The sequence below is a fragment of the Lepidochelys kempii genome, chromosome 1, assembly GCF_965140265.1.
Source record: "Lepidochelys kempii isolate rLepKem1 chromosome 1, rLepKem1.hap2, whole genome shotgun sequence".
Taxonomy (NCBI): domain Eukaryota; kingdom Metazoa; phylum Chordata; order Testudines; family Cheloniidae; genus Lepidochelys; species Lepidochelys kempii.
Window position 1 is genome coordinate 185,551,143 of NC_133256.1, and position 21,504 is coordinate 185,572,646.

At 44.9% G+C, this 21,504-nt stretch overlaps 2 protein-coding genes across 8 annotated transcripts in view; one reads left to right on the forward strand and one right to left on the reverse strand.

Annotated features, from left to right (window-relative positions):
- The window catches only part of STYXL2 (serine/threonine/tyrosine interacting like 2), a 122,015-nt gene that overhangs the window by 38,727 nt on the left and 61,784 nt on the right, over positions 1-21,504 (forward strand). The gene's annotated exons all lie outside the window — the stretch shown is intronic.
- GPA33 (glycoprotein A33) lies at positions 4,223-20,058 on the reverse strand. The gene is made up of 7 exons (XM_073304760.1): positions 19,769-20,058; positions 12,867-13,018; positions 12,078-12,285; positions 11,384-11,542; positions 6,874-6,987; positions 6,218-6,341; positions 4,223-5,461 (listed from the first exon to the last, which is right to left on the reverse strand). The coding sequence occupies exons 1-7, from the start codon at positions 19,809-19,811 to the stop codon at positions 5,323-5,325; spliced, it is 939 nt and encodes a 312-aa protein (XP_073160861.1). The 5' UTR covers positions 19,812-20,058; the 3' UTR covers positions 4,223-5,322.

Sequence of the window (21,504 nt, forward strand, 5' to 3'; positions counted from 1 at the left end):
AAGCTGTAGGGCAAGTGCTCTGACAAGAGAGCGGAGAGGAAGAGGATCCTTGAAGGGGCAGAAGACGTCATATGGCTGTCTAGTGTCACCTGGGACACTGTCCATTTGGGACATTGATACCCCAGAAGGTGGGGAACATGTAAGTGACTTTGGTAGAGGGCCAAGTTACAAGAAGAAGTGGACCATCAATAGGCATGAACGGCTGTTGGCAGGGGGCACTAGACACGGAGAGTCTGTGATGCCCTGCCCAGCCAGGAAGGGGCGCACCAATGGTGAGGGCGCTTTTCTACAGTCTGTCTGAGGGAAATGGAGTGGTGACGAGGTCTGGAGCAGCAATGGGACAGATCGCTTTTCTTTCTCAGGAGCCAATGCCAAAGTACACAGGTAGCTTGTTATCATAGAACATCAGGGTTGGAAGGGACCTCAGGAGGTCATCTAGTCCAACTACCTGCTCAAAGCAGGGCCAATCCCAATTAAATCATCCCAGCCAGGGCTTTGTCAAGCCTGACCTTAAAAACTTCTAAGGAAGGAGATTCTATCACCTCCCTAAGTAACGCATTCCAGTGTTTCACCACCCTCCTAGTGAAAAAGTTTTTCCTAATATCCAACCTAAACCTCCCCCACTGCAACTTGAGACCATTACTCCTTGTCCTGTCCTCTTCTACCACTGAGGACAGTCTAGAACCATCCTCTCTGGAACCACCTCTCAGGTAGTTGAAAGCAGCTATCAAATCCCCCCTCATTCTTCTCTTCTGCAGACTAAACAATCCCAGTTCCCTCAGCCTCTCCTCATAAGTCATGTGTTCCAGACCCCTAATAATTTTTGTTGCCCTTCTCTGGACTCTCTCCGGTTTATCCACATCCTTCTCGTAGTGTGGGGTCCAAAACTGGACACAGTACTCCAGATGAGGCCTCACCAATGTCGAATAGAGGGGAACGATCATGTCCCTCGATCTGCTCGCTATGCCCCTACTTATACATCCCAAAATGCCATTGGCCTTCTTGGCAACAAGGGCACACTGCTGACTCATATCCAGCTTCTCGTCCACTGTCACCCCTAGGTCCTTTTCCGCAGAACTGCTGCCTAGCCATTCGGTCCCTAGTCTGTAGCTGTGCATTGGGTTCTTCCATCCTAAGTGCAGGACCCTGCACTTATCCTTATTGAACCTCATTTCTTTTGGCCCAATCCTCCAATTTGTCTAGGTCCCTCTGTATCCTATCCCTGCCCTCCAGCGTATCTACCACTCCTCCCAGTTTAGTATCATCCGCAAATTTGCTGAGAGTGCAATCCACACCATCCTCCAGATCATTTATGAAGATATTGAACAAAACCGGCCCCAGGACCGACCCCTGGGGCACTCCACTTGACACCAGCTGCCAACTAGACATGGAGCCATTGATCACTACCCGTTGAGCCCGACAATCTAGCCAACTTTCTACCCACCTTAGAGTGCATTCATCCAGCCCATACATCTTTAACTTGCTGACAAGAATACTGTGGGAGACCGTGTCAAAAGCTTTGCTAAAGTCAAGAAACAATACATCCACTGCTTTCCCTTCATCCACAGAACCAGTAATCTCATCATAGAAGGCAATTAGATTAGTCAGGCATGACCTTCCCTTGGTGAATCCATGCTGACTGTTCCTGATCACTTTCCTCTCATGTAAGTGCTTCAGGATTGATTCCTTGAGGACCTGCTCCATGATTTTTCCAGGGACTGAGGTGAGGCTGACTGGCCTGTAGTTCCCAGGATCCTCCTTCTTCCCTTTTTTAAAGATTGGCACTACATTAGCCTTTTTCCAGTCATCTCGGACTTCCCCCGTTCGCCACGAGTTTTCAAAGATAATGGTCAATGGCTCTGCAATCACAGCCGCCAATTCCTTTAGCACTCTCGGATGCAACTCGTCCGGCCCCATGGACTTGTGCACGTCCAGCTTTTCTAAATAGTCCCTAACCACCTCTTTCTCCACAGAGGGCTGGCCATCTACTCCCCATGTTGTGATGCCCAGCGCAGCAGTCTGGGAGCTGTCCTTGTTAGTGAAGACAGAGGCAAAAAAAGCATTGAGCACATTAGCTTTTTCCACATCCTCTGTCACTAGGTTGCCTCCCTCATTCAGTAAGGGGCCCACACTTTCCTTGGCTTTCTTCTTGTTGCCAACATACCTTAAGAAACCCTTCTTGTTACTCTTGACATCTCTTGCTAGCTGCAGCTCCAGGTGCGATTTGGCCCTCCTGATTTCATTCCTACATGCCCGAGCAGTATTTTTATACTCTTCCCTGGTCATTTGTCCAACCTTCCACTTCTTGTAAGCTTCTTTTTTATGTTTAAGATCCGCTAGGATTTCACCATTAAGCCAAGCTGGTCGCCTGCCATATTTACTATTCTTTCGACTCATCGGGATGGTTTGTCCCTGTAACCTCAACAGGGATTCCTTGAAATACAGCCAGCTCTCCTGGACTCCTTTCCCCTTCATGTTAGTCCCCCAGGGGATCCTGGCCATCCGTTCCCTGAGGGAGTCGAAGTCTGTTTTCCTGAAGTCCAGGGTCCATATCCTGCTGCTTACCTTTCTTCCCTGTGTCAGGATCCTGAACTCAACCAACTCATGGTCACTGCCTCCCAGATTCCCGTCCACTTTTGGGATGGGAATCTGGAACGGGTTATATAATTTGCAGCATTCTTTATTGTTGAAAAGGCAGTTGTAAACAGTTATTGCCCATGAACAGAAACATTACAATGGCAAATTCACTTAAAGGAAAACTGCAGTTTAATATAACAGTTCAAACCCTTACAGCCAGTCCGTCAGCCTCACAGCTTTGCCTTCAACTCCTTTTTCTCTCCTTGCTTGTGCCTTGCTCCATCCATACTCACTAGATCCTGTTGCTACTCCCCTCCCCCCAATATCCCTAAAATGTGGCCTTCAGATTCTGCCCTCTACTGCTAAATCATTGCTGCGAGCTTTGGTCATTGTTTGACTACTGTAACTGTATGAAAAATGCAACTGCTGTAGTTTTCCTTCTTTAGTTCCTTCATTGGCTTCCTGTCTCACTGCATCAAATTCAGATACTTTCTCTTGACCTTGTAGGTTCTTTGTAACTCTGCCTCACCTATAGTTCTGCTCCTCTTTCTTCTTAAGCCCCCTCTTCTTTCTACATGCCTCTGTATCCTAAAACACTTTTGGCATCTCTTCTCAGCTTCATGCCTTTTTATGCACCTTGTGCTTGGAATGGTTTCCCAGTTCCTGTGTGCAACACCCTTTCTGCAATTCTCTCCTTTAAAACCCACTTTTAAGTGAAGCCTTCCTACATTATGCCCATGTCTGATGTCTCTGGCTGTCATGCATCTGAACTGTACATTTCTGAGTTAGACTTTTACTTCTTCAGTGCAAGGAGGTGGTTTTGTACATATTTTGAAAACCGCTGTAGTAGGTACACTTACGATCCAATAATTGCAAAGAGTAAATTGTAAATTTCTGCTGAGTATCAGATATAAAATAAATGTCAAAAGAAAGACCCTATTCTGATTTACATGATTTAGGACCCAGATGCTGTACAATATTCAAATGTTAGAAAAAATTGGGAGACTTTCAGTGTTGTTCTGATGTGCCTTCTCTTATTTTTTAGATGATTGTTCTTTTACTCTTTGGCTACGTTTCCTTGAGCAGCTGTTGTGAGTTCTGCAAAGTCACTGAAGGCAGAGGAACAATACAATATTAAAGGGATAACACTGTATCAGTAACAAAAAATTTGTATCAGATTTTTTTAAAAACAGAATTTAACTAGCTCAATACAAAAATTAATATTGTAAAAGCCTTTTGGAAAATACGAGACTGTCACTTGTGTCATAAGCAGGAGACAGGAGAACAGTGACGGGGAAATGAAGAGCTATCTTTTTGGGACTTGCAAATGCCAGTTTGAGGGTAGTCCCTAACCTGCTGGTGGGAGAGGGAATGTGTGACAGTTTTGAGTATAGTATGGGATACTGATACTCTACGCTGAGTGCATTGATCTGTACTTTACTTCCTTCAAGCAGCACTAGAATAAAAATTAGAATATTTTTCTTCTAGCCTTCTCTGTGAAAAGATCCAACTGCCATGTTAACAATGAGGAGTCCAGTGGCACCTTAAAGACTAACCGATTTATTTGGGCATAAGCTTTCGTGGGTAAAAAACCCATATGCATCTGAAGAAGTGGGTTTTTTACCCACGAAAGCTTATGCCCAAATAAATCGGTTAGCCTTTCAGGTGCCACCGGGCTCCTCATTGGTTTTGTGGATGCAGACTAACATGGCTACCCCTCTGATACTAACTGCCATGTTTTCTCCCTTCCCCTGATGACTACATGTGTGAAGGGAAGACGGTCCACTGTCTGCCCCTTCTGTTGCTGGGGTGGGGGAGTAAGTAGAGGATAGAGGACTCTGGGATGGGACATGAAAATGCACCGTTAGAATCCCTTTGGGAGGGAACAGGTCTCTTTTGTGCAGAGGCAAATGGAGTGAGGTAGTGAAGGATTGGCTGTTAGACCTCCCAGATGCCAATTATGGATTAGAGTCCAGCTGCTGCAGACAATGCCTATACAGTACCAAAAAGCTTTGCAAGTACAAAAAGTAAGATGAAATGGTCAGTTCTGCTGTTTTTAGACATCCCATTAGTACCAATGCAATAGCTGTTCCCAGCAGAGGGTCCTGGCGATCAGCTGCAATCATGTTCTATATTTTTGTTACATATTTTTGATTATATACAAAAGCCCCGTTTAGTGAAAGCTTAAGAAGAAACCTGACATTTTCTAAACTAGCCTGCTTCTCAAAATAAAATTAAAGTTAAAACAATCCGATACTGGGTAATGCCACTGTGCCTGTGCTCGGTGGCCTAATACAGTGCATGCTATTGGCTGAAACTTGTGGCATTTACCAGAGTACCCAAGTTAAACAGTCTGCCCCTTCCCAGTGAGCCCCAATTAATGAAGCTGAAATCTTCCATGGATCTAATGATACAGAGTAATTTGCATTGAGGGGATTTACCCCTTGCTCCCCAAATAAACCTGACACGGCCCTGTCTGCAAAAAGGTGGGTTACGGTGGGTGAAGCAGGGGTTCTAGTGCTGGGAAATGAGTTTTGGTTCTACATAGTGTCTTATTTACTTATTTATTTAGAGTGGTGCCTACTGTGCATTAGGCACTTCCCAGGAGGATTTAGAGAAATGGACTCCAGACCCTGGAAGCTCACAGTCTAAGCTACACCAGAGATCAGAGCAGTCGGGAGTAAACAGTGTTTCTTAAATCAGTCCCCTCTTCCTTGCCTTTCCTATTCTGGGAGTGACTATGCCTCAAATATCTAGCCGGGGTGTGTTGGTGGGTGGCATCTGTGGCCTGCCTCTTGTCCGATATTCCTCCTCCTCCTCCTCCATCTCTTCTTCAGCTGGTCCCCGAATCCTGACGGGCTCCTTCTCACTCTCTTCTGGCTCACTAAAACATTATCCAGAGATAGATAGATATGTTAGCTGGTTTTAATTAACTTACATTCTGAATATTTTACACCGCTGGGACAGAGGTGGCTCCACAGGTCACCTGGGAATGTTCTCTAGACTTCAGTTTGAGAACCACTGGCCCACACTCCTTCTTGCTGGGGCTGGAGTAGCTGTGAACGGCCTTCTCCCATTTCCTACAGCACTTGTTTAGAGAGGCAAAGACTGGAGTATCTGTGAGCTCTCCACAGCACTCCCTACAGGAGCAGTGACCCTTTCCTCATTTTTTGGATTGAAGAGTATGAGCGGCTAGGGTGACTCAGACCCCCAAGAACAGAAATTGCAGAGGCTGGGCAGAAATGAGGTAACGGATCTGAACTTCAGATACCCACAGGTGCTTCCTGATTGGTTCCTTGGGCTTGTTAGCTCAGTCCTGCACCCTGTATGGTGCTTAAGGGACATCATGCATGAACGATCACAAAGGAGCCCATAAGAGCAGACCCAGTATGGTAAAGGAGAACTAAGAGGCAAACTGCAGTGGCAAAGATGGGACTGCACAATGCCTTCTTCTCTCCTGGGTTAAGTCGTTCACCTTTGCAATCAATAAAACCTATGCATCATCAGCTAATTTTCCACCTCATTGTCTCTCTCCACCAGCTGTCGTGCATCGATGCTGCAGAGAGAAGATGAGAGCACATTCTACCTCTCACAGAGTCCCTCACATAGCCCACCTACTCTTCTGGGGAAAGGCACTCACGTCATCTCGTAGTCCGTGTCCTTGCTGCCCCGGCAGCAGCAGCAGTAGGCCAAAATCCCAATTACAATGATTGCAGCAACTACACCACCAATGACTCCAGCATAGAGGGCAATGTTCATGGATGCTATGGAGGGAAAGACCAAACACAGTCACAGTAGGGTTGACAAAACAAACCTGCATGCATTAAGAATGACTTCAAATCAGGTCAGATTCACACCCATCGGAGACCAAACCCCACCACCCTTCTGGGGGTCCCAGACACTTAATGGTGGATCTGGACATCCTTTTACTTGTAGCAACTGTTATTGACTCTGCACTGAACCAATGGGTAGCAGGGACAGGTCCACGGGAGTGATTGATTCAACAGAGATGGAGACAGACCACACCCCCATACTCTGATCAAGTTCAGATCTTAACTTTGTGTCTCAGGCCCATATCTAATTAGATACAGCCTTAGTATTATTCGCTATTACAGACAAGTCTAAATGTGAGCACTTCAAGCAGGGCAGTGGAATTCGTTTTGGAGATATGAAACAGGGCTGTTCTTGGAGAGGTAGGGGTACACTCATCTTCAGTCCCTTGCCTACATTTAGTCTGTGAATACATTTCCCCCCTCCCCATTGCCCCACCCACCCAAGCAGCCAGTAGCATCTTACGAGGTACAATGGAGACTGTCATGTTGCAGAACTCCTGTCCAACGCTGTTAGTGGCAGTGCAAATGTAAAAGCCGGAGGTGTCTGCAGAGATGTTCTTCAGAGTTACCTGTTGTCCTGGTGCAAAACACAAACCCAAAATATAAAAGAATTTGTAGAGGATTAGGTCAAGGAAGGGACTGGGGAAAGGAGCCCTTCACATCTAAATTGCCCCTTCAAATCCCGCCCAAGTTGGGAATGACCAAAAGTTGTTACAGTTTTTGACTGGTTTTATGACTTGTGTGAAATTAGTTTGGCCTCCACATGGTTCTTAGTGGGAAACATAAGGAAGGCTAAATAGAAACGTGCCTTTGGCTACTGGCAATACATTTAATGTTCAGCTGTTTTCAGCCCTGCAATTGTAGGTGGGGCTGTGGGCAAATGAATGTTCAGCAAAGGTTTGTCTTGCTCTTTTATACATGGCCAGCAGCCTTGTATGCTTTGTCACAAAAGTTATCACTGTCAGGAGGAGTATGGCAGCTGAGAGCAGCTGGCTCAGAGAAATGGCCGTTTGAAGAGCTAACACACTAGTCTTGTAACAGTTTTTCAACCCACCAGCTTTCAGGATGTCACAATGCCATAACTATTTGCCAATAAAGGGAGCTAGTGGGGAACGATGGCCTGGTAGAGTAAGGCAAAGGTAGATCAGGCTGTATAAACAATCCGTGGGGAGAAATCATGTATTTGGCAGGGTGTGCTATGAGGCTGCACATCTCCCTTGAGCTAGTGGGGCTCAGTACTATGAATTAGAGCTTATCATTTCCTCTGTATAAACTTAGTTTTATTCAGGTTGTTTCCCTTTTTACACCTAAATGGCAACTCCGTTTTTTTCTCTGATGGTCCCTGTCAACCATCTGTTTTTAAAGTGAGCTTGGTAACTATATTTAAGCACATCATCTGGCACCACAGCTCTCTCACATACATGTTCTTTTCACAGAGCCATAGATTCTAGGGCCAGAAGGGACCATTTACTCTGATCTCCTGTGTAACACAGGCCAGAGAACTTCCCCAACATAATTCCTAGAGCAGATCTTACAGAAAAACATCCAGTCTTAATTTAAAAATTATCCGTGATGAAGAATCCACCATGACCCTTGGTAAATTATTCCAATGGTTAATTATTCTAAGCGTTATGTTCAGACTGGAAATAAGATGTATTTTTATCTAGCTTCAACTTCCAGCTTTTGGATCATGTTATATCTTTCTTTGCTAGACTGAAGAGCCCATTATTAATATTTTTTCCCCATGTAGGTACTTACAGACTGTAACCAAGTCACCCCTTAACCTTCTCTTTGTTAAGCTAAATAGATAGACTCAAAGAGCTCAGGTTTCAGAGTAGCAGCCCTGTTAGTCTGTATTCACAAAAAGAAAAGGAGGACTTGTGGCCCCTTAAAGACTAACCAATTTATTTGAGCATAAGCTTTCGTGAGCTACAGCTCACTTCATCGGATGCATTCAGTGGAATTCAAAGAGCTCAATCACTATAAGGCATGTTTTCTAATCCTTTAATCATTCTTGTGACTTGTCTCTGAACCCTTTCCAGTTTATCAACATCCCTCTTGAATTGAGGGCACCAGAATTGGACACAGTATTCCAGCAGCAGTCACACCAGTGGGAAATAGAGCAAAATAACCTCTCCACTCCTACCTGAGATTTGCTGTTTATGCATTTAAGGATCTCATTAGCCCTTTTGGCCCTAGCAGCATACTGGGAGCTCATGTTTAGCTGATTATCCACCACAAACCCCAAAGTTTTTTGAGTCCCTGCTTCCCAGGATAGAGTCCCTCATCCTGCAAGTCTGACTCACATTCTTTGTTCCTAAATGTATCTGTTTACAGTTAGCCATATTAAAATTCATATTGTTTGCTTGCACCCAGTTTACCAAATGATCCAGATCACTCTGAATTAGTGACCTGTCTTCTTCATTATTTACCTCTCCTGTCCAACTTTTGTGTCATCTCCAAACTTTATCAGTGATGACTTAGTTTTCTCCCGGGCCCTTTTCTCAGTGTCCCTGTCTAGGCTGTCATTTTTTTGGCATCACAATGTTTACAGCTTTCAACGCTATAGTGCAGTGCTGCTTTGTAACCCCCAAAATGAATAGAGTAGAGAATAAATGTCCTATGAGTAAGGCCCTTCATTTCCAGTTTTTACCAATCTTTTTTAACCTAAATATTTGTGGGTTTTACAAAATCCATTATTTGTTTTTTACCAAAAAAATTTCACACAATTTTAAAAGTGCCAGAACTCCCTGGACTCAGCTTTCTGCTCTAAAAGGAGAGATCACTGCTTGCTTACCTGCCATTTCTCCTTCCAGAGAAGAGCCATAACCCAAGCACTAGTGTCAGAGCAGATAAAAATCTATTTTTTTTAACTTTTTTAAAAAATGTATTTTTTTAATTTGGATTTTGTTTAAAAAGTTTTTTTTAAAGGCTACTTTTCTATTTAAAGAAAGAATTGTAGGAAAACATCTTAGCTTTTGAGATCAAGTTTTATAAATGTGGCACAGTAGATCATGTACTTTATTAAGAGCTTGTTTTGTTCAATAAAAATACATTTTATATGCAGTTGTGCATTTAAATAAATTCCAGTTTCAATCCTAATGCAGCTTGACACAAATCATGAACAAAAAGTTAATTAATAAATTACAGTGGAATATATCATTCACCATTTTCTAACATACTAAAATGTACAATTAATAAGAATCTGAGTTTTAGAACATAATTGTTTCTTGAAAGGTTCAGACAAACAAACCAGGAACAGAGAGTCAGGTTTACCCCAATATTTACCCGGAAAACTGAACTTAATTTTACTGCACTGCTTTTACCTGTTTTTAATTTTTTGTAATAAACACTGATAAATTCCTGGGAAAATTTAAACATCTGTAAATAAATAGCCTGCCCTATGAGCCAAGTTGGAAAGATGTAGGGCAGATAAGAAAAACAGGAAGTGTCCCACCATTGTGAGAATGGATGGATTCCAAAGAAATTCCACATACCCTGCAGCATTACCCCAACACACACATTCCAGCAGCTCAGGGCTGCGGCTACCCTGACAGCCCTACTCCTTTTATAGCCTCCCAGCATCAGCCCTAAATCCCAGAGGGAGAAATTCCATCTGCACCCTTAATGGACAGCATTTCCCTGAAAATTAGTACCAAATGCAAGGAGACTAGAACAAACTCCTGCCCCTGGGGAGGAGAATAAGGCAGGCAGAAAAGTTCAGAGTGGTCTGATCTCTTTAAGAAAATACATTGTGGTAGCGAAGACAAAAGCTGCCATCTCTGAGGCAGGGGCACCACCCAGTGGCCAGCCAAGTGAACAAGAGATTTCATAAAAAGAAAAGGAGTACTTGTGGCACCTTAGAGACTAACCAATTTATTTGAGCATAAGCTTTCGTGAGCTACAGCTCACTTCATCGATTTTGCGAATACAGACTAACACGGCTGTTACTCTGAAATCAAGAGATTTCATGTGGAGTTGCTCCTTGGTAGCTCAAGCAATTTTCAGAGAGTAAAATGTGAGTGCCCTACCTAGCTAGGATCATATTCAGCTCATCTGTTTACCCACACCACGGCACTGGATCTGAAACCACGACTGGCAGGTTGAAACACAGAACCACTCTACATTGTGAAGCTGGTCAAGAAACACACGGCAGCTTCTGGCAATAACGCCTAAGGGCCTGTTATACACTGCTATCTCTTGCTGATTGACTGCATGTGAGAGACTACTGCACCCCCATCTCCTTTAGAGACATCCCTCCCTGCTCCCACTTCTCAGGAGCTTAATCACTCCTTTTGTTCTGACACTATTTTAAAATAAAGTGACTATCGTGCTAGTGACAGTTACTGTCCTGACAGCCTCCATCCCACCCGCTCTCAGCCCTGAGCTGGGCGGTTACCTCTCAGAGTGGAAAAGTTCGGCCTCCGTGGATGCATCCACTGAAGTGAGCTGTAGTTCACGAAAGCTTATGCTCAAATAAATTTGTTAGTCTCTAAGATGCCACAAGTACTCCTTTTCTTTTTGTGAATACAGACTAACACGGCTGCTACTCTGAAACATGGCCAGTTTGTTCCTTAGCCTCACTCCTGTAAGCATCAATAAGGGGGCTGATTAGTGTCAATTGTGGCAGGGTATAGACGGGTCCACTAAGAGAAATTGCCGTGGGCGGGGGGGACTGTGTGAAATACTTTGCTGGTTACAAATGGTCATTAGGAAATAATTACTTTGGTTGGCTCTCGGCTGGGCTTGAATCGGTGACCAAGAGGTGAAAGCATCACTGCCTGTCGCTGCTCCAGACAGCCACCCAGATACTCACAGGTACGTCTCACCCTTGGAGGATAACCTTTTAAAGTCCTGTTTTTTTAAAGGACCTGCTCAGAAGGCCTAAAAGCACTGTGAATCCTCAATCCAAAATGTTTCTACTCCCAAACTGCAGCAAGTACCATGGCCTGGCCTCCTTGCATCTCACATACCTGATGCTGACACCAGTGGTCGGGGCTGGTTCAGTACGCTGAAGCTTTGCCAGGTATACTCAGGTTTTGGAGACCCCTGTTGAGAATTGCAGGTCAGGTTGATGGTCCGTCCGTATTCTGGTGTCCCTATGACTTTACACTCCGGCTTGGATGGAGCCACTAGAGGCAAAGAAGGGAGAATGGCCTAAGCAGATGCAGTGTGGCACAGTTATACAGAGAGGTCTGCTGAGATTTCTTTCTATACATCCCTGCAATCCATCTTCTGCAGCTGTGTTTTTTCCTCCCAGGCCGAAACTGGTCTCTCTTATACCATTTTTTTACAATAATTAGAACAAATTCTGGCCTCTCCCACTGCTTTGTTACCCTTTGTCCTTCCCTCCCACATCCACCCAAGTTCAGGAGTTAATCATAAGATGTTTGGACATATATGTTACTTCCCCTCCACCATCATCAAAGGATAACCTATCCTTGGTGTACAGCATAGTATAGTGATGTGCATGATGGGGATGGCGTATGCTTTCTTCTGAAATATCTGGCATTGGCTCTCTCTCTTATTGCTGTGGAGTATTGGATCAGTGCTAACTGAGGGGGTAGAGTACTCCCACCAACATCACTTCCTGCTTGTTGCATAGTGCTGTCTGTCACTGAGCTGCGGCATTGGATCTGTACTATCTCAGGGTGTAGAGTGGCTTACCAAGGACCAAAAGATCTATCTCTGCAGAGGCATGGGGGAGATCTGCGCGCACTTGGACAGTGCATCTGTAAGTTCCATTGTCTGCCATGGTCACCCCCTGGAGGGTGATGCTGACATCTGTGACTTCAGTGCCATGGAATTGCAAACGGCCTTCGTAACCCTGGCCATAGTGCGCAAAGCCATCAAAATACCTTGTGACAGCATCTTCCTGTAATAGAGAAGGAGACACCAAACAGCAAACTTATTTTCTGCTATGTGTGTCCTCAAGCTAACACTATAGACTGGCACATTCTAAGAGGAGCAGGAACTGGAAAGAAGCAGATGGCCTACCTTTCCCTAGTTTCCTAAAGATACCCTCATATCCTGTGCCCCAGAGGCCAAGGAGAATGCCTGGAGACTTTCATCCCCATATCCTGCAGGGGCCTCTTCACCCCCCCCCCCCCCCCCGTCAACATACTGGGACAAAAAAGAGTCCCATAGTTCCCTGAAGGCCACTTAAATCCATCCCTCCCCCCCACCCCGAGGCTACAAAGATCCCTTCCTGCTCCTTCCCCACAATCCTTCAGCAGTCTGGGAGGACCATGGAGGCCCATTTGCTTGCCTGTGGTCACACAATGAGTGTCTGTGGCAGAGTCAGGATGACAACCAAGAACTCAACCCCTGGTCTCTTGACAAAAAGAGCCCAGAAGGCCTCTTCACCCTCCACCACAGATCAAAAAGAGGTCTGAGGCCCTTTGATATCTGCATTTCCATCATCCCCAATATGCTCGCATGCATCTTGTGATTTACCAACGGAGATATTTTGCTCCAGGCAGCAAAGTCTGCGTTGCTGGTGGCAGCAGAGGTCTGGAATTCACATGGGAGGGTGGCGTTAGTTCCTTGTGCTACCTTTACTTCCTTGACACGTGTGTTCACTGTGAGTGCCTGGGCAGTCACCAGAACTAGAGAGAGAGACACAAAAAACAAACAAATATGGTCAATCTCCCTCATCAGAGAAATGCTTCTCTTGGTACTAAGGACGAGACCTGCACTCAACCAGGGTACATTGGGCCCTACCATGACTGGGTATCATATAAGTCTGCACTGTACCGTCTCTGTCTGCTTGAGAATGGGTAGAGTGTGTGTCTTCCTCTCTGTCCGCACAGAACGGAGAACACAGGCAACTGTCAATCAATATAATGAATCGTGCTCCAGAGGCTGGGTCTTATTTCTGCACCTTCTCTTCTGAAGAGTCCTTCTGTGGACAAGGTCTTCTCCCAAGCAGCAGTCCTCAATGACCTGACCCAAGTCCAAGTCTCCAAAGCTAGTACTACTGCAAAAACAAATCCCAGACCCACAAGTGGCTGTGCCATGGGGAAACTATCAGACAAAGGGAAAGTGGCTGGCTGGTGTTCTGGAGGAGCTGGTCCAGAGTTGCTGTTGTTTGGCTGCCTTACCTTTGCATTTCCGGACCTTGTTGTGTTTGCATTCCTTGTAAACTGAACCTTAGCTGTGAATTTGGGGGGGTCTGTGTGTTAGTTTTGGGGACAAAGACCATGTTCTTGTGATATTTCCCCCTCTGAAGTTACTGATAGCAACCTTAACTCCCCTTAAACCCAGTTTTGTGTCTGGGTTAATTCCCAGAGTGGGTTCCACATCATCAGTTTATCAGACCTCAGGCTCTCATTCCCCAGTGGTTGGTTTAGATAATCCCACAGGATTTCCCTGGAAATCCCAGGGGGTGGATCCCTAGGCGTACTATTTCCCCAGGGGTTAGTTCAATTAGCTGAAGTATGGATATCCCATGGTATAAGCAACTGGTTGTGCATTCCTTGGAGTTACCCAGTATGGAGAATCTGTGATAGGTAAGATGAGCAGTTTGAGGCTAGAGAATCTGCTCCAGGATATCAGAGCAGGAGCTTGATTTGCAGTCAGAGCTGTTTCCCCATGTCCTCCCTTCCCCTCAGTCCCCCACCAGACTCGACTTTCCCTGTTAGTGCAATGCTTAAACAAGCAGCAGTAATGTTCAATTGTGCTTATTGTAGGGAGGGGAGAGCAGGTTTGGGTAAATGAGAACCAGTCCAAGCCCTGACATGGAAACCCCTTTTCCAGGTGCAAAAAAAAAAAAAAAAAAGTCCTTATTCACATCCACCCACCACCACCTCCCCAGTCACTATAATCATGAACCTTAGCTCCCTTACAGAAGCACCAGCAGATCCCTACATGGGATATGGTGGTGGGGCTCAGCATCATCTTGACTGGGTCACACAGCTACTCCCTTTTACCCAGGGGCTGCTGTGGAGTGACTTCATGCTATGCTTACAGGGGAAGCCTCAGTGCATATCAGATCATTCCTTCTTCTCCTGAAAAAAACACAGGGAAAGATCTCATGTCCCCTGGGGTTACCAGACTCGTGACATGCACTATGATGCCCCGCACAGGGGAAACCCTTGAATAGTAGTGGGGGTCAGACACGAGCGAGGGAGTGCAGACCCAGCAACAGGCCAGCTGCCTGAGGAGATGGGTGGGGGAACAGTGGCCATCCTCCTGTACTGAAATACTTACTTCAGACTTTAATGGGGGTGGGGGGGAGGGTAGCTGAAGGTTGCAGAAGGGAGGGGCCTTTCCTGTGGTTTGGTGAAGCAGCCACATGATGGGTTTTTTGTAATGCTGTGTCTGCTGAGCTCAAAACCATGCCACTCTGGTCAAAACCGAGCTCTCTCCAGAGCACAATGCAGGGGTCTTGGATATGGAGGCCGCGTTCTGTTTTACACTCAGTTCTCCATGACCTTTGTGTCCCCAGGAAGCTGTGTTTTAAAACACCTGCTTTGTTCTGCATAGTTCTGGGTTGTTGGTTTTTTCATGGCACCGCTGAGTCATTAGAGGAGAGAAGGAATGAGATCGAAACCCGAATCTGACTACCTCACCTTAGCGTGCAGGAGGGGCAGAGGCACTCCCAGCGTAGAGGCAGGCTCCCTTCAGGAACAGGATGAAAAGGGACAGTGCCAGAGGCTAGGGAAGGGCTGTGCTGTCGCAGAGCATATGGGGAGGGGGGAGGATAGTGAAGAGCTGTGCCATCCCAAAGTGCCAGGGTGGTCACGTGGTGAGGGGGGAGGGGAGTTGGTGGTTGAGATGCAGTGCAGGAGAGCCAGCTCTGGGTCCTGTCTCAGACCATGACTACACTATGGGCTCTGCAACGGCACAGCTGCAATGCTACAGCTGTGCCACTGTAGCACCATAGTGTAGATGCTTCCTACAGTGACAGAAGGGGTTTTTGCATCAATGTAGGTAATCCACGTCGCTGAGTGGTGATAAACTAGGTCTTCCATCAGTTTAGCTCCATCCTCCCTGGGGATTAGGTCAGATTAACTACAGCACGTAGGGGTGTGAATTTTTCACACCCCTCAGCAACATAGATAGGTTGATCTGTATTTTAAGTGCAGATTAGGGCTGAGTCACATCCCTGCTACTTATGTCAGACCTTCAGATTAGTACCATGAGTGAATTTAATGCATGGGATAGAGAGACGGCAAGGCAAATTTCTCCTTGTGATGAGCTGTATAGACTCCATCCAGGGGTTGGTGAGTAGAGGATTAACACGTGCTCCCAAAGGTGAAGAAAGGCCACACCTGCCTGCCCTAAGTGCAGGGATGTCACGAGGAAAGTAAGGCCGGGACCAGTTATGATGAGTTAGGTAAAGGCCTGCAGGATACATGGACATGGTGTGGATAGACAGGAATAGCTCATTTCCTCTCTGAGAGGCAGCAGCAATGGCAAAGTCTGGGAAAGCCCTGTCTAATGGACTCCGCCTTTGACTGTACATAGCTCTCCTCTTTGATTCAGCTCACACCCTCCTCTCTGTCACTCACTCCTGACAGACCTTCTTCTGAAGAAACCATCCCTCTAGACTCGGACCTTCCCTATGAAATGGCCTGTGTGACTGGAGTCCCAGTGTGTCCTCTCTCCCTAAGGCTCACTGCAGTGGAGAGTTTGACACTGGGTCACCCCTGCCTTGCAAGCACCTTCTCCTGCTGCCTGGCAGGCACCCCCCTACTCAGCACCTTCCGAACCAGCCTGACATATATTTACAAGAAGTGTAAGGATCCCTCCTCTCTGCTCCTGCTCTTCTCACCCCTTTCATCACCTCCCTAATAAAACCAGAATAAATAGTGAGGAAAGGAGGGCTGATGGCTAGAGTAGAGAACAATCAGGACTCCCAGGCTCTGTCCCCTCTGTCACTGACTTCTTGTGCGAATTTGGGTAAGTCACTGAGCATTTCTATGCCTGTGTCGCCATCTGTAAAATGGGGGTGATGCTCCCTTCCCACACAGCGGGATTCATTTGTTCATAGCTTTGAAGTGCTCTGAGAGCCTCAGAAGGAAGGTGATCTAGTAGGGCAAAGTATTTTTATTATTACTTTATTGCAGCTACCACCCGCACGTTAGCTGCTATAGGGCACCTAAGATAACAGCACTGTGTACATGACGCCAGAGCTGGCTCTGCCCATCCTTTCCACCTTTCACCCCTCACACATACACACACAGAAAGCCATTGGCTTGCTTTGTGTGGGTAGGCAGAGTCCATCCCTCCACTCCAGAAGCATGAGCAGTATCTTGACTCTCCCAGGAAGCACCTGCAGTGCCCCCAATGGTTTCTGGTAGAACAGGTTATTCTTACTCCATTGTCACTCCTCAGAAACTGGTTCCACCCGGCTAGGGCTCACCAATAGATCATTCACCCAACCCACAGAGAGAGAGAGAGAGTGACAGCCCAACCCCATGCACTCACAGCTATTCCTCAGAGTCCAGCCAATGCCAAACCTCTCATTTACTGCAGGTTTTTATTCTTTTCAAAAACACTATCAGTTCAGAGTTGCAAAAGTGCCAAACCAAACCCCACACGTAACAGAAGCAGCCAGTAATAGGAGAGCTGGATGTCACTGTGAAGGATTGTTCTAATTTGCCTGGCACTGCCATGCAAAGGGCTGAGCTCTTTGGTGCCCTCTCACTTATTTCCTACATCTTTAGTCTGATTGTTTGACTGGCTCGTAATCCAGCTTTTCACTGGAGAATAAAAGACTCCCCACTACATATCCTTCTGGTTCTCTGAATCTCTGTTTAGTTACATCCAGTGATACCACTAACGGTGTTTCCTTCCCCCTCGAGTCACCAGCGCTTTCAATGGGGTAGTCTGTTCAGCAGTGGTGCAGGGCTGGGAGATGCTTTTTGTCACCAAACAGCTTAGCTAGTTAAAAACTGGTGGCATGTCCAAAATCAATTTTTTTGGAGGGGGAACTGAACCCCTTTTAAATCCAACTGAAGGGAGAAGGGCCTTAAAATCCAATCAAACTCAGGGGGGAAATAGCATATAATATTGATAAAGAGACATTGTCAACAGGCTTTAAACCCTAGATTTAGATTTTGTTCTGACATAGAAATGCTGTTTATCAATTTTTTAAAGAAATCACTGAAAAGACCTCTCCTCCCCTCCAAGGTACCCCCTTCTTCCCCCCGCCTGGCAGTACTGGGAATGCAGCAGAAATACCAGAAAGTAAAAGTGACTTGTTTACTTCTACTGACAACATTGAATTAATGGTAAATGGCATAGAAACAGAACAAAGGGTGAAAAACTAACTAAATTATAAAAGTTCTTTCTGTTTTAATCACCTCAGGTGTCATGAGTGACAGGGTTAAGAACATTTTTGCAAAGAAAATCTGAGTAGAAGGGTGACAATGTTCCTTTGTTTCCTTACTGAGCACTTGTCTAGCACTCCAGCCACTGTACATTTTTTTTTACTAACAACCCTTGGAAACATTCATGTAGACCCATCTACAAAAGTAACTCCCAGCCCAGCAGAAACAAAATTCCCTCCCTCCCCCCAACCGTCCATACCCCCCTGTGTGATGATCTCTTTCAAACATCTCACATCAAATGGAACTAACAAATAGGACAAAATGTGAAGCTACTCTAGCTGCATAAATCCAACCAAAGTTTACATAATTGCAAAGAAAACACTTCTCATATCACCTTGAAATAGAATGAGCTGGCAGATAAGAAATACACCTGTACCTCAGAACTCTATTCAGTGTAAATACACTATTTTCATACATGACAATTTCCTTGGGCTATCCCTCACCCCTGTCTGTATGCAGGATCCACCCATTATCTTTACTTAGATTGTCTATTATCTTTATTCAGATTGTAAACTCCCTGGGGCAGGAATTGTCTCTTTGTTATTTGTTTGTATAGTGAAGAGAGATGGAGGCACAGTGGAGCCTTGGCCTCTTAAGTGCTACTGCAGTACAAATAAATAATAAAAAATAAAGTGCCAGAGATGAGCCCATCTTGCAAAATTTGAACTGAACGCTCCCAAAGTTTGGACCTAGCGTTTTCTTTAGAGACTGTCTATACTACTGTGCATGGGCCTGAGTCCTCTCTTGGTTCTGCTGCACCTTTCTTGGCTTCAACAACCTCTTCCAAAATCTCTCCCACTCCACTGTTTTAATAATGGTGTTAGAAGGTATGGCCTATACTCAGCCCAAATGGCCCTGTTTATTATTAGAGAGACAGGTGGGTGAAGCAATATCGTTATTGGACCAACTTCTCTTGGTGAAAGAAACTCATACACAGAGCTCTTCTTCGGGTCTGGCCTGAAGAAGACCTGAAGAAGAGTTCCATGTAAGTTCAAAAGCTGTCTCTTTCACCAACAGAAGTTGGCCCAGTAAAAGATATTCCTTATCCACATTGTCTCTCTAATTTCCTGGGACCAACAGGTCTACAACTACACTGCGAACAACCTGTTTATCATTTCACCCCTGGCAAAGGGTGCAAGGTGTGTCACTAAAGAGAGAGACAAAGTTCCTGCTCCAAACAGCTTTAGGTCTTTAGAATCACCCATGACATAAGAGGTGAGGGGGAGAACAAATAGAAAGGGAATAGTCTGGGGTGGGGTAAAACAGGTTATATCAATAAGATCAGCCAGTGATTCAGTCTGTGCCCATTTCTTGAGGAATACAGTTTTTGTAATTCCACTGTACAGTATTAAATACAAATTCCCATCTCTCAGACTTCCCGGAAGAAGTGAGATTTTTCAGAGGGGTTTAAGTAAGGCAGGGGTGGCATCTAGGTGAGTGGTAGAGAGTGTTCTATGCCTAGGCTGGCATGGAAAAAAGGCACAGAGATATTTGTGTGAGGAAACAAAGGCAGGTCAAGACTGGTGTCATTGGCAGGGGGCTATACAGGGGGAAATGAGAAGGCAGAGGATCAGAGAGTTGGGCCAAGGCTCTTGGAGTTAAAAGCAAGGAAAGCAGTTTAATTTATAGATGTTGGCAGATCTGTACCTTGGGTTCGAAACATACAGTGTAGAGAGTAGAAGCTAAGGACTTTCCCCCTTTGAATTCTAGGGACAAAGGATATACAATATCTATGGAAATCATTTTAAATTGGTTTTAAAAATCTTTGCCATCATGATACAAAACTCCATTCTCTTTCTGTCCCTGAAATTGTAGAGAGACTTCTGGAGTTGCCTGTGAGTCTCAACACTGTAGTATGGAGGCATTATCACTGTACCTGCCAGATCATAAACAGGCTAAGATTTGTACTAAACAAAGGACATTGACACACAGAAATGGCTGGGATATTTGCCTGTGTAACATTCACCTCTCTCCAGTCTCCACCCATTCCCTGTAGAACACAACCAAAACAGTACTCACCCACACTCAAAATGAACAGCTGAGATCCCTTCATAGCTCTCATGGTCTCTTCTTATCCTCCGTACAGAATATTTCCCTTTAGGATTGCTCGGTAGCTGAATTATTTTAATTAATGGGGTAAGGCAAACAGGGAAGCCTCACGGTTGTAGTTTGGACTCACTTCCCCAATCCTTTTTCACTTGCTCTTTCTCACTCTGCCCTTCTTCCCCACCCCCTTCAGCTAGATTGACAAAATAATTCACTACTAGAGATAGAAATCTCTTGCTGTTCTCTGCCTGAGGGAAGCTGCTGTATGTTATGAACTTGTCCCACCCTCTCAGGTAAATAAACCACCTTTCCTGGTTTCTGCTGATTGATAGGTACACAAAGGAAATGACGAGTTAATCCAAAGGGCCAGGTAAAAGTGCACACAAGAGAGCAGTAAGAGCTATCTGTACAGTGACAAATAACCATGGCAGATAAAAATGGATTAATTTTTAAAAAACCCTTTTTATTGTATTAATTTTTAATTTACATTAGACTTTTATTTAAATCAAATACTTTTCATTTAAATTAAATACATATTTATTTTCAAAAATAAATTATTTACATTTAAAATTATGGCAGATATGTTCAGGCCTAAATTTACTATACTCTATTAATTTCAATTATGTAAAAATAATATTCAAGTAGTACATACTTGCTGCTGAAATTTTAAAGAAAGTCAAACCATTGAACTGGTGGAAATCACTGGCTAAGCACCTGGAACAAGACTTTGTTGAAGTGCTAAGCCAGCTTTTGACAGCAGTAGCCTCTTCTGCAGTTGCAGAGAGAATTTTTTTTTCTTTGTTTCAGTTTACTCAGCTAGTTCAGTTCAGTTATTAGTCTATTCAAAGTTAAGCTACCAGTTGGAAGCTGAACAAGCTGGGAAGTTTTTTTACTCTTCTAATTGATTCATAAAATTAAGGTATGAGAGGATGAGGTCTACTGCCTCCAAAATCTGGAAGGACATCATGACCAGAAACAATCAGTTCAATTGACTAACTACAAATAATACTTCCCTTGTTTAATAAATCAGTTAGTTTTAAATGCAAAACTGGTTTTGATTCACTTACTTTTTTCTTATATATCCTAGTTTTATTTAACTAATAAAAAGTTTGAAATGCTGTTTCTGTGCATTTTTAATTGAATTCCAATTTCCAGCCAAACGCGGCTTGACACAAAGCATAAGCAAAAAATGAATCATCATTCAGTAAATAAGAAACATATTCATCATTTTCTAATATCATAAAAAGGTAAAAATTAAGAATCTGAATAAACATATGTTGAGCTCTATAATTGCTTAAATACATGTGTATAAATAGAGTGTCATCCTGGTTAGCCAGAAAAAAGTACCAAATTTAGAGTAAAGGCTGTATTTAGTTGCAAATCAACCTACTACCTGGGGATGTAGAGGTTCCATTGGGGCCAGAGCTGGTTTATGTGCTTTTAGGCAGTGTTTCTCAAATGTGGCCACATGCGGCCACCAGGGGCTTTTCTTGCGGCCACAGCCTCCTGGGCTGTGATTGAGGGGGGATGTGGGCAGCAAAGCAGCAGCTCATCCCCTGGGGCTGCCTGTCGGGGTTGGTCCCTACCCCATTCTGGAGCGAACACTGTAGGAGCAGGCAACCAGTGTGAGTTCCCCACCTTCCCAGGTGCGGTGGGGCTCAGGCTTCAGGCTTCTGCCCTGGGGTGGTGGGCGGCAGGCTCTGGCCATG

Excerpts from the sequence above, each read along its gene's own strand:
- GPA33 (XM_073304760.1), bottom strand. The coding sequence starts at position 19,811 with ATGAGAGCTATGAAGGGATCTCAGCTGTTCATTTTGAGTGTGG. Across the intron at positions 6,988-11,383 it reads ACCACTGGTGTCAGCATCAG|GACAACAGGTAACTCTGAAG; the intron begins GTATGTGAGATG and ends GTTTTGCACCAG. Across the intron at positions 6,342-6,873 it reads GACAGTCTCCATTGTACCTC|CATCCATGAACATTGCCCTC; the intron begins GTAAGATGCTAC and ends TTCCCTCCATAG.